At 49.6% G+C, this 12,672-nt stretch overlaps 4 protein-coding genes across 4 annotated transcripts; 3 read left to right on the top strand and 1 right to left on the bottom strand.

Annotated features, from left to right (window-relative positions):
* Positions 1-1,518: 1,518 nt before the first annotated feature.
* Positions 1,519-2,806, top strand: FMAN_00695 (putative C-3 sterol dehydrogenase/3-beta-hydroxysteroid dehydrogenase and related dehydrogenases; the record flags this gene model as incomplete). The annotated part of the gene is made up of 3 exons (XM_041826409.1): positions 1,519-1,720; positions 1,829-2,129; positions 2,182-2,806. The coding sequence occupies 3 exons, from the start codon at positions 1,519-1,521 to the stop codon at positions 2,804-2,806; spliced, it is 1,128 nt and encodes a 375-aa protein (XP_041676026.1).
* A 1,837-nt stretch (positions 2,807-4,643) lies between these two features.
* Positions 4,644-5,273, top strand: FMAN_00694 (uncharacterized protein; the record flags this gene model as incomplete). Its single annotated transcript, XM_041826398.1, has 2 exons — positions 4,644-4,697; positions 4,767-5,273. The coding sequence occupies 2 exons, from the start codon at positions 4,644-4,646 to the stop codon at positions 5,271-5,273; spliced, it is 561 nt and encodes a 186-aa protein (XP_041676025.1).
* A 420-nt stretch (positions 5,274-5,693) lies between these two features.
* Positions 5,694-6,304, bottom strand: FMAN_00693 (uncharacterized protein; the record flags this gene model as incomplete). Its single annotated transcript, XM_041826386.1, has 2 exons — positions 5,694-6,119; positions 6,218-6,304. 2 exons carry the CDS (start codon positions 6,302-6,304, stop codon positions 5,694-5,696), a joined length of 513 nt encoding a protein of 170 aa, XP_041676024.1.
* Positions 6,305-7,503: 1,199 nt separating this feature from the next.
* Positions 7,504-8,797, top strand: FMAN_00692 (putative phosphate transport protein, mitochondrial; the record flags this gene model as incomplete). Its single annotated transcript, XM_041826375.1, has 3 exons — positions 7,504-7,779; positions 7,866-8,654; positions 8,726-8,797. The coding sequence occupies 3 exons, from the start codon at positions 7,504-7,506 to the stop codon at positions 8,795-8,797; spliced, it is 1,137 nt and encodes a 378-aa protein (XP_041676023.1).
* Between the last annotated feature and the right edge of the window lie 3,875 nt (positions 8,798-12,672).

The raw sequence follows: 12,672 nt of genomic DNA, 5'->3' as shown, positions 1-12,672 counted from the left end.
AAAAAAAAAAAAAGACTGCTCTGACCAGAGCCGTGACCTGGGTCTAGGAATGGATTGATGGGAATGGGCTCCCTCTTGACACAACTTACCCATGTACTGTACATGTACATCGGAGTAGAAGACCCCTCCACAAGCCGCCCACATATGCGTTCTAACTCATCTTTCAGGCCATGGCTAGCATGGCTCCCTTTGGTTTACCGTGCATCTTATACATGCATGACCGCAAACTACCCAGATATGTATAACACTTAGTTAATATTAGGGCATAAAAGAAGGCGTGGTCGCCCACGGGATACTGTGAAACATGAGTCTCAGTCTCAGAACCGGCTGATGGAATAACATGTAAGATGAGCAACTTCTTGGTGCCTGATATTTGGTAGGGCACAATATCGAGCTTTTTGACAGGGCCTTTGACGCCCATAAACCCACAGCACGCCCCTCATTAAACTAGAGAGCAGCCAGCATCAAGACTTGGGCCCCTTTTGCTGGAAAAGGAGTCCACATTGCATCCCACTCACTCTTACACTGGCCGATTCTCCCCCTCGTCTTTCTCAACAAGAGATCCACTTCACAACCTCTTCAGTCTATCAAGTCCGCCCCTCATCGACGGAATTTCGAGGGCCCCAAGGGTCTAGCTATTTCTTTCCAAGCTCACCTCAGGCTCGGTCGTGTGGCCTCGTCCAAGAAAGATTTGATCCAGAGTTGGGTCTCTTGACTTTAGTTCAGACCCTTGTTTATCCATCGCTCGTCCCAGAGAGCGGTTGGTGCGCCGCCTCGTGCCCTCGCAAAGTTGAAATTGCTACATCTGTTGATCGTGTTTCCCTCCACTCCCACCTCCCATCCCATACCATCCCGCCCATCTGGTTCCGTCTTCCGTCCGTCCTCCCGTTGCCTTCCCGCCTTGGATCAAACTTGTTCCCCTTTGCTCCCGCACATCGTCTCTACGCCGTCGCCGCACCAGCACTTTTGGGGCTCGATATAAAAAGTGCTAGATCAGTGCTACTGTATGTCCGAACCAAGCACTTCGCCCTAATATATACTTACTTGCGTGACTCCGTGCCAGGTTACGGCCCTCCTCTCGATCAAACTATTGTGCTAGGTCACTGCCCAGCCCGCTCTCTATCCACGAGAAACCCGAACCACCTCGCTTCGACCAACGCTAAATCACACCGAGTCGCATATCCGTCCACCTTCGGCACCCCGTGGGACCTCTTGGCCGGTTTCCATTTACTCAGCTACAACCCTCTACCCCCTGAAGCCGAACAATCTTGTCCTGGCACTTGGGCTCAATATTCCTCGCACAGCAACCATTTGTCTGTCTCGTTCACATTAGAAGCGAATTTCGCCAAGGCACCTCACTAGACCTGCAGAGCTGAAGCGTGTTTTGTTGTACATTTCATCTATACCTTCCCATATATCGCCTTCGCGCCCGCCGACGTCGAGGCACCTGCACCGTCACCTTGACCCCACGTTTACGCACGATTATATCACGACCCGAACCACATAACTCTCACGAACATGGCCGAGAAGCCTTCGGTCTTGATTATTGGAGGGCTTGGCTACATTGGCCGCTTTCTGGCCCTCCATATCCACCAGAACGAGCTCGCTTCCGACGTGAGGCTCGTTGACAAAGTACTCCCTCAACTGGCATGGCTAGCTCCTGAGTTCTCCGAAGCCTGCTCACAAGACAAATTCATGCAGGCTGATGCCAGCAGACCTGGTGAGTTTCTACACTGCTTACTCTGTTAACTGGCAGCCCCGCTTGCTGGTGCAGGTGGCTGCCTTGTGTATGACTAGTTGGCTAACTGCATGTTTCCCCTCTTTCCAGAAGGATTGGCACGAATTTTTGACCGACCAGATGGAAAACAATGGGACTATGTTTTTAACTGTGGGGGTGAGACGAGGTACTCACAGGAGGATGAGGTCTACAAGCTTCGATCATTGAACCTCTCTATTGCAGTGGGCAAAGAGGCGGCCAAAAGAGGAGTCAAGGCCTTTGTTGAGCTGAGCACAGGCATGGTGTACAAGTCCGACTCGTCACCAAGCAAGGAGGGAGATAAACTCAAACCTTGGAACCGGATCGCTGTGTTTAAGTTGCAGGCCGAGGAGGAGCTTTCCAAAATTGAAGGGTATAGTGGGATCATGACTTTTGAGCATTCAATTCACTAATGCACAGTGCAGCCTCAACCTCATCATCGTGCGTTTACCGCACGTCTATGGACCTTATGCCTCACAGTGGGTCGCGACGGCATTGTGCATGGCTCGCACTTATCAACACCTTGAAGACGAAATGAAGTGGCTTTGGACCAAGGACCTCCGAACTAACACAGCACACATTGACGATGTAACACGGGCTTTGTGGGACATCGCAGCATGGTTTGATGCAGGCAAGGCAAAGTGGGACGAGGCCAGTATGGGCAAGATCCCTATCTTCAACATCGTGGATGAGGGTGCGACAAGTCAGGGCACCATCGCGACAATTATTGGTGATATCTTCAAGATTGAGACAGGTTTCCAGGGCCAGCTTATCAGCACATTTGCTCGACTCAACCTCGATAGTGTTGTGGACGATGTTAATGATGAGCTTCTGGGACCATGGGCCGACCTCCTCGCAGATGCAGGCATTACACGACCGGGCCCGCTGACTCCATTCATGGAGAAGGAATTACTCAAGGATACGGACCTCAGTATGGACGGAACGCGGCTCAAGACACTATTGGGTTTTGAGTACAAGAAACCTGCCCTCACGAAGGAGTTGATCGAGGAGGTGATCGAGAGCTACAAGAAGATGAAGTGGTGGCCTTGAGAGGAGCTAGCTGGGAAATGGTCGAAGACGACGACGTGACATGACATGATTTGTATGGCGTGCGTATGCATGCATGCATGGATGAAGATTCGCATTTGATTTTGGCTTGATTCTTGCATGAACTCGACTTAGCGAAGAACCCGCCTGTTGCTGGAAGAGACGGACGATACCCGGGACGACAATAGCCAACGGCATGAGGAGCAGGGCCAACAAGACTTGACAGGGTCGAAGCTTCAGCTGGTCTAGTGTCAGATGACAATTGGCGCAGCCAGCAGGTGATGGTGATGTCTGGGGAGGTAGATGAAGATGCTATACACGCACGACCTGGACGCTAGGGGATACGGAGGGCAAAGGTCGTGGGAGATGAGTGTACCCAAGTCGAGGGTAGGCTAATAATTATAGGCAAATATACTAGTTACATGTTAGATGAGGGTTTCACTGCTTGTGATGTCGGGCGTAGTTGTGTGTACACAGCATTATTGCTCATGGAAGATCTTTCCGACAAGGGTAGGATGATCTGGGGATCAACTCCATATGAAGGATAGAAAAGAATGCTCGCCGTGACTTGAGCCGAGGCTTGTGATGGTGACTAAACAACATGTGGAAGCGAAATGGTGAAGTTGGAGTCGCGATATCCATGCCAAGGTGGAGACTGAGGTTTGGCAATGCGGGGACGAGACTCTGGGGGAGAGTCTTGGTCGACGTCGTGAAATTTTGAGAACATGAGAGGGTTTGACGTGTCGGGGTGATGTGATGCTGCCATCCATGCCAAGTGAATAAGCACCTACTGCAAGGGGCAATGTTATATGATGAATAAGAGAGGGGGAGGGAAGACGTCATTCTTGCAACGACGACTGACGACTGAGACTTGTATAAGGTGGTACGGAGTACCTAGGGAATCTACTACACGCCTAGTCATTCATGAGGTGGTGAGTTGTCATGATATGATGCAAGTAAAGCATCCATGTGTTGTGGTAAAATGAAGGGGATTCTGATAGCCTCCATTTCAGAGCCACCCACCGGGACCAAAGAGAAGTCCGCTTCTTGGCAAATCCGAAGCTACCTAGGTATTTTACGGATAATTACTCTACAGTATGCGCATTCGCGGCTCAACTTCCTTATTCGAATTATTCCCGTCATCTCAAGTTTCGAATGGGATTCCTGTCTCGTCTTTTGTCTTGTGCCATCGCCGCTCAGCCTGCCTCTTCTTAACGTAGCTTTCCCCCGCACTATACATAGACGCACCCCTACTATGTGTCTTGCGAAGATTGAACACCTACTATTTTGGTAAATGCTTGGAAAGATAGCTCGAACTGGGCCGTGGTTTTCTTTACAGAATTCAATGAAACGTGACTCTGCGATTAGCCATGGATGTTTTTGACCTCGGCGATCATGCGCCTCTCTCGGCGTTGCTTGTGATAAACAAACGCAATCATTCATTCACTCAGCCTCGTTGTTGGCAAACAAAAGATAGGTATATAAGGCAAGACTCTGCAGGGCCTACCTAGGGGCCAGTTGTCTGGTTCGACATTGAACTTACCTGCCTACCTTACCTTACCTTGTACTTCCCACTCAGTGAAAGTGTTGCGTGTCTCAACTGTAGGTACTTACCCAGTACAGGTCATTTGTGGCGTGTCTAATATTCTGAGGAAGGACCATAACATCTGCGCTCTGAATCCTTGATAGCGTCATTTCGATCCACCATCTGCCAGCAACGCAGCCTTATTACTTATCAATACCACCAACGACCTACCAAAGGTGTTTTGTTCCTCGTCAAACAATATCTACACGAATACCCACATCTTGATATTCCTAGCAACCACAACACAACACAACAATGGCTGCTCCCGCCGAAAAGACCACTTCTGACCTCAGTGGTAAATGGGTTCTCGTATGCTGCGCTCCTCCGCTTCAACATACTGTACCCCTGTATCTTGTCACTGACAGTGGTTCGCAATAGAACAAGACTCTCTCCGATAGCTCTGAGCCTATCCTCAGCTTACAGGGCATCGGATACCTCACTCGTAAGGGAATTGGCTTGGCTACCATCACCCTTGATATCAACCAGTACAACGCCCCTCCCAAGCCCCCCAACACTTCAACCGACGTTTTCACCCACATCGACATCACCCAGTCTGCCTCTGGCCTGAGCAGCACTCACGAGAACCGCTGCCTCGACTTCAACAACCGCGAGCACACGGACTGGCTCTTCGGCACCGTCAGGGGTCGATCCAGGTTCGTCACTCTTGATGAGATTGAGGAGGACTTCCTCAAGACTGGCTGGCTTACCGAGGGCGATGGCAAGTTCATCCAGAGCATCGCTGAAAGCGTCGACAACGGCTGGGTCGCTAATCAGATCTGGGGCTTCGAGGAGATCGACGGCGAGAGGAGATATGTGAGGCACATCTTGGTGACCAAGGGTGACAAGAAGGTCACCGCCAAGCTCATCTACGACTACCAGGCTTAGAGATGGGGTTGCACCCAAACATTACTTGTCCTAGTATAGACGACTGACGGCAACAATGCTTGTTTATCGCTCAGTGACTCATGCAATAGTTGCTCATGAGACAAATATAATTTGACAGACCGATACCAAGTCATCCTAAACTGAGTTTCTATGCACCAGTTGCACCACACACCATTTTTGTTCGCAAATGTGTATTATCCCTTATATCGCGCTATGTTGAAAGCAGCTTTCCTGCTTGGCTGGCTGTTATTAGCCTACCGTAGCCCCCCATGATACTCAGGCCATTATTTCCCAAACGCCCATCCATGATGCTTGATTCTTGTTTTCTTTTGCTCCTTGCGCTATATTCCGGCGGCCTTTGTTCCTCGGTATTTGGGTCCCAGCTCTGGCATTGATATCACATGCTAAAAATAACCCACTTTACTCGGGTCTTCGTTTCACAAACTCCTCGAGGTCCTGTACTGTCGCGACGCCCAAGACAAACCTCCTCTTCTCATCCGTGATAACGGCAAATTCCTGCTTCCACGGTCCATCAGGTGCGCCGCCACGGAAGAAGTTCTCAAGCTCCTCGAGGGTCGTCTCCATGGTGATGACCTGGTAGGTACGGCCCTTGCGCTGGAAGCGTGTCATGGCGGCTGAGAGCTGATCTTCAGGCTTGACCTTGCCTGAGTCGAGAAGGGATTGAAGGTGAGGAATGGATATGTAGCCTAGCAACGCGCGGGTGTCGGCATCGACGATGGTAAGATGCGTGTAGTCGCGCTCAAAGGCGGACATGAGGGCGAGGGAGATGGCGTCGGAGGGGTTGAGTGAGAGTGCGGCTGGAGGGTCGAGGTCTTCGACAGTGGCCTGTGATGTATCAGTCATAAGTCTAAGGATCAGTATTCTCCATAGAAGCTATATGCCTATAGCCCGGAGCGTAAAGTGGTGTCATGAGAAGTACATACCCCACGATATCGAGAAGACCATTTTGTAACAAAGGGCTGTGTCGCACCCGACGTTGTGGCAGTAGGGGTAGCGGTAGCGGTAGCCATTTTTATATACAATAGCTCTTCTAAAGAGTGCGAGAAAAGAGGTTGGTAGTGATTGACACACAAGTTGGTTCAAGTTGAAAGTTTGGGGAGTTGAAGTGATCGCGGGGCAGGATTCTGTACGGTCAGTCACCTTTTGGGGTCACGCAAAAAGGCTCTAATATGGTGGGGCAGAGAGTAAAAAATGGGAGCTTTTTTGTTAGCATCATGACATGGGTCATTTCAATGGTGAATCGACAAACACTCCTCTATCAGCCAAGAGACTCTATGCCTGGTGTTACTACAACTATTCACTTTAACACTAGGGGCATAGGTAAGGTAGTTTGTTGTCAGCTTGACAATTAAACATGCTTGATTCGAGATGACAGGAATATGATGGATATGACCGGAATTGTGCCTCATTTATTCTATCATCCTATATGTTTGATATGTAGTGTCGAAATAAATCACACATCGGGATTTAATGATCACAGAGCTCAAGCTAGTATCTCCACAGCTACGGGAACAAGCCCCAGCTGCAGGCCGTGGATCTTCCCGCTAAAGTTCATAATTAGCGTTCAAAGGAGATCCATCCAAGTCAACAAGTGGAATATATGTGTATGTGTCAAAGGCGAAGCAAATGGTTGAGCTATGGTGGGAGCCAGCACCTACCTACTAATTCAGAGAATGAATGGCACTGCATTGGTGAAATAAGACCAGTGTCCAATATGATATGAGAAAGCGCATCTAGGTAGATGTGATAAGCGTGATGTCACCACCCGCTCAAATGTACCTGCTACGAGCGTCATCCTCCCCGTTATTCACGGAATTGGAAGTCGCATACCACCTTAACTCCGCAAGATAAGGTACTACACCAACCTTCCTTGGACGTTTCCTGATTTCCTTCTCTCATATTACTTACCATCCTGCGATATCTTTTCTCAATACCTATTACGGCGTAATAGCTTGTGGGTTAAGCTCTCTCGCTGGAGCTGAAAGGTCATATCAGGTGCGTTTAACAGCAGCAACCGTTTATCCCGAATCGCATTGTATCGACGGCCGGCTCAATCGGGCAGTTCGTATTTCGTGCACTTGTATCTGCGCCTTTTCTTTGTCTCCTCCTTATCTAGCACTGCGATCATTCTACGTGGTCCTCTTGCTTAGAGTATCGATTGATCAGCTCTGGACTGGCAGAACATCGTCGCCTGCATCGGACTGCTATAATGTCCCCGTTGCACCCATCCAGTGATGTCCTCCAAGGAACGGTCTACAGTCCCCTCTTAGCAAAGCCCCGTACTCCTTATGAGGCTCGCCTTGAGCTCTTTCCTGCTTACTCCTCCGTCATACAAGATGCGAAGGGCAAAGCAAAGGAGCTGAGCGCCGAGGCGACAGCCGAATTTGAAAAGGCGAGCGCAAAAGCTCAAGCCAAGGCCGGAAAGATCGAGCTATACTCTGGAAAGTACTATGCCGCCTGCACCTTTGGTGGTCTGATGGCCTGTGTAAGTGCCCATCTTGGTGTTCAGCCGAGGAATATTTCCCGGCTTACCAATATCCAGCATAAAGAAACTGTACTCATCAGAATCAGGGTTTCACTCACGCTGCCGTAACTCCCTTGGATCTTGTAAAAACCCGTCGACAAGTTGACTCAAAACTCTACACTAGTAACTTTCAGGCCTGGGGCAAGATCTACCGTGCTGAAGGCGTTCGTGGTATCTTCACGGGCTGGAGTCCAACCCTCTTTGGCTACTCTGCCCAAGGCGCTTTCAAGTATGGTTGGTACGAATATTTCAAGAAAACGTACTCTGATATGGCTGGTCCTGAGGCCGCACATAAGTACAAGACTGGTCTTTATCTTGCAGCCTCTGCCTCTGCTGAGTTTCTCGCTGATCTTGCCCTCTGCCCCTTCGAAGCCGTCAAGGTCCGTATGCAAGGCTCGATCCCTAACCCCTACACCGGAACAGTCCAAGGCATCAGCGCCATCACAGGCAAGGAAGGCGTCGCTGGACTATACAAAGGCTTATATCCGCTATGGGGTCGCCAAATTCCCTATACAATGATGAAGTTTGCTTCGTTTGAAACCATTGTTGAGATGATCTACGATCGCCTCCCTGGGCAGAAGAGTGACTATAGCAAGGCTGCACAGACTGGTGTCTCGTTTACTGGTGGTTACCTGGCCGGTATCTTGTGCGCCATCGTCTCCCACCCTGCCGATGTTATGGTCAGCAAGTTGAATTCCAACCGTCAACCTGGTGAGGCTTTCGGCGGAGCCATGAGCAGAATATACAAGGACATTGGTTTCGGTGGCCTATGGAATGGTCTCCCAGTGCGGATTGTCATGATCGGTACTCTTACCGGACTTCAGTGGATGATCTATGTAAGTACTCCTGCGCAATTTCGATGGCGACTGGGTATACCTTCGGACTTGTTTACTAACAACGCGTGAAGGACTACTTCAAGATCTTTATGGGTCTTCCCACCACTGGCGGCGCTCCACCTCCAACCCAGAAGCAGGAGTAGGCTATATCGGCTCCCCTTGCAAAATTGCATACGAGTCGCTTATGCCATAGTTGTCAGGGACCTTGTGGTGTGCATTCCTTTCTTGTTCGTTCAGGTGGGTTGGAAGCAAGAGACAGTGTTGATAGGCCAATAAACAACCAACTTCTACGACCGTGCTGGATTCCAAGAAACGTACTGAGTGATGTTTATCATCGGGATGATCGGATCCATGTGGAACGGCCTGCCTGGACCCTGGGTTCATATGTGCAGCTTATCAGCAGCCATCCTTGTCTGAATCGACTTGGGTTTCGAGCAGCTGCACTGTAGGTATGTTACATATAGACGGAAGCATGCCACGCTTGGCCAAATTAGATCCGTGAGAGGGATTTGTATGTCATCCCGTTAGTTTCTTGCATGGGCGATCTGGAGGATACATTAAAGCTTGCAGCTGGGCAAAGTGATAATCACCTGGGGACGTGAGCTCGAATTCTTTTACGTTACGGGCAATAATATAGCACCTGGTCCTCTGCTATGTGATCCGTATGCTATAGCGAAAGATGGCTGTGCTGCTCACATTTTTAGTTGATGATTGTGTGAAAACCCGAGCGAGCTGACAAAGGAGGGTCTGGTGTAAGTACCGGCATTACATCTCCGGTTGAAGGTCTGATGACTTAACGAGACACTGGAGCGACAAGCCACTTTAGCACAATGGATATCAACACTAGTGCCATGAAATCAGCACTCATATCAAGTCCAACTCTTGACAACTCTATTTGACATTAGCTGTATTCAACATCAGAGCTGTAGTGAGCGGCTCTGTCTATATGAGAGTGTATAGGTGTTGCTGGTGGTGGATCGAATCGAGGACTTTTCCCAAACGGGCACGTCTAATGCCGTCATGGTACATGATCGAGGTGGGTGGGCACCGCGGGGAACGGCGCGGTTTGTGTGCGTTGATGCAATGCGATGCGCGGCCGGTTACGAAACTACAGAGAGCTAGTAGAACTGACGCTTGTTCCAGAACACTTCTCCCCTTCGTACAGGTGCAGTTTGGGTGGCATCATCACTAGCCATAGGCGTAGCAATTGTTCGCCGATATTCTATATTCCCTCACTGCTACCTAACGTTGGATAAGCATGGAGGGACAAACACAGTCAGAATGAACTGGCAACACTGGCTTCAACGACTGATTTAAACTGGAGAAGAATATCCACTTGAACGAAGTTCCTTGGGAGTCGGAATAGATGGTATGCCGAAAGGTTGATTGTTCTGGTTATCAGTCAGCCAACCAACGGCGGTGAGATGAGCGAATATCCAAGACAGCTAGTCAGCAGTTAGCAACATTTCCGGGACCGACGCACGTGAGTAACCCGGATATCCGTAGATGAATAAGGGACAATAGATCCTTCCTAGCCAACCTGCCAACATAGCCTGTCATGTCACTTAAACGGGATGGATGCAGTCAGGAGACCGTTTGCCCTCTTGCTATTTACAGCATCTGTGCTTATTCAAAGCATAAGAAGGCATATCAACAGTAACGGGCCGACTGACGACGATCAGGATGGGAGGCAGACTAAACTGATAGGATACCGTCACCGCGGTTGTGAACGAGTGATCTAGTGATTGGTGACAGTTCAGTTGCAGGGTGGGTACGGGGGATGTGCCGCATGGCAACCCCACAATCCGTGTCTAACTAACACTTCGAATGAGGGGTTGTCTTCGGTTGGTGAGCATCAATGTCGATGAGTTATGGAATACTCCTGGTAGAGGCGACCTGATCAATGGCACGGTGAATCTGTATCTAGTACCCATGTTCAATGCCAAACTTCTTCTCATAGATGACCAAATATGGTAGAATCCAGAGGAGCCAGAGAACTAATCATTTGTCAGTAAGCTTCCATATTCGTTGACAATTAACAATGCCAAGGAGCAGGGGTTCGACCAGGGAGTAAATCTGGTCTTGCCTCGCTTTTTGCTCTGTCCAAGGAGGATGACAGGAGGGAGCGCCTGTGATCAATGCTCTAATTAAAGAGCGCTTAGCTTTTCACGGTGAGACATCTTCACAGACAAGACAAACATTTCCACCAAACAGAAATGCTGCGCCAGCGATCCAAGACCACCCAGACATGACATCTTGGAGGGGAGATCGCAGTCTAGCTAGTCCAGCCCACCTCAGGAACAAGACAGACATATCGGATGGCGTCCAACCTGGAGGGTTGGCCAAGGATATTCCAGTGAGGCGAATGTTACTTCAGTCAGCATCACAGAAGCCAAGAAACGTATCTGACTTGGTGGTGGCTGGTCTCCCTCGGCGTCCGGTTGTGGCAGTGTGCTGAAAGCTCTCCCATTTTCAGCCTCCCGTCAGAAACTGGAGAGTCTTCATCTTCGGGACGTCTAAAAAGTGATACTAATGAAAGGGCAACGATCTCTCGCGGTACCAGGGGTTTGCATGTTATCCTGGCCGGGGGGTTTGCAGCCGAAGAGTTGTGGCGCTGATGTTATTTACCGCATCTACAGTAACAATGGAAGTTGGTGCTTAGATTGACGATATCATGTTGAGACTCGAATACACCCGCTAGAGTTTAGAACTGGTCGTCGGTTGTGGCTAAAGGCAGTTAACACATTTTTCGTACCTGTGCTATGATATCCCCTCGAATCGTAACAGTGTTCTCGAATCACAAAAACCGTTGGGGTAAACTGTTAGTGCAGAACGTACCGGGAACATGTGCGAGTGAGTTTTCGGTGATCAATGCCGGTGTGGGCTGTTTAGATGTCGACTATCGATGTCAGGTGGGAAGAAGATGAAGAATTTTCGCTTTCTGTAAGGTAGTTATCGTGGAAGAAGTTTATTTGCTGATTTAGAAGCAGGTAACTATCATTTGCATCGGTCTTGCCGTTAACGATTTGAAAGATTGGACGGCAGGGGATGTAGGAGACAAGGTCGATGCTCCTCCGATGGAACCTTACCTGCCTGACGAATTCTGCCTCCAGCCAAACCAACGGGTCAGACAGACCCAGAACTTGGATCGCAACTTCCATTGGTAGTACCTAGAGCCATCGACTCAAACCCAATGAAGTACCTAGAACTCCCGTTTGTGCTTTGAGGAGCCCGTCCTGGTACTTTTCATATCTTGGATTCCTTATCCAATTCTTACTCACATTTATTTCGATGTCTCACAGTGGTGTTCCAAACTCCACGTCCATGTCATTACTTTTTAGCCCTGGTAGCGTTTGGCTCTACCGTAACAGCCAATGGATCCCAGACATGGGGCCACTGTCTGGCGTCTATCAACCGTCCACACCACGTTTAATCTTCAGCCATACCTTGGACCCCAGTAAACGTAGACCCAAGCAGGACCCTCCTCAACAATGATGTCGTTTAGCCGCTTTAGAGAGCAAAAGCGTATGTGTCATTTTATGTGATCAAAAACGCTTGGCAGCTGTAGGCTATCAGCTCTTCGGACAAGCACCTCCTGAAATCCCGAGAGCGGTGTCTCTCTACCTTCTGATCTAACAAGGAGTTAACGCGCTCCGTTTCTAGCTCTGATTTTGGGATGGTATTTTCTGGGGGACCCACTCGCGAGACACCATCATGACGGCCTAGTGAGTTGGAGGGGGTCATTTGGGGGCTCCGGTGGTCTAGGCAAACTGGGGTTTGCGCGAGCTGGGCCCTTTTCGTAGCTCGATGCAGGAGAGGAGAATCGAGACGGCAGCACTTCCGGCTGCAGAAGGTTGCTGGAGGTATCGATCACTCAATTCAAGCATTGTCGAAAAATTGTGCGCCAAAGAGGAAACATCCGGGTAGGCTGTGTCAACGGGTTTTGTACGTACCGATAGTCGGCTTATTTAGGCTCTAATCTCATCATGACTTCTTCTGCCCAGGAGACCGTTACGTA

The sequence above is a fragment of the Fusarium mangiferae genome (genome assembly GCF_900044065.1).
Source record: "Fusarium mangiferae strain MRC7560 genome assembly, contig: FMAN_scaffold001, whole genome shotgun sequence".
Lineage (NCBI taxonomy): Eukaryota > Fungi > Ascomycota > Sordariomycetes > Hypocreales > Nectriaceae > Fusarium > Fusarium mangiferae.
The sequence above is the reverse complement of the archived record's forward strand: the minus strand, read 5'-3'. Positions and strand labels throughout refer to the sequence as shown.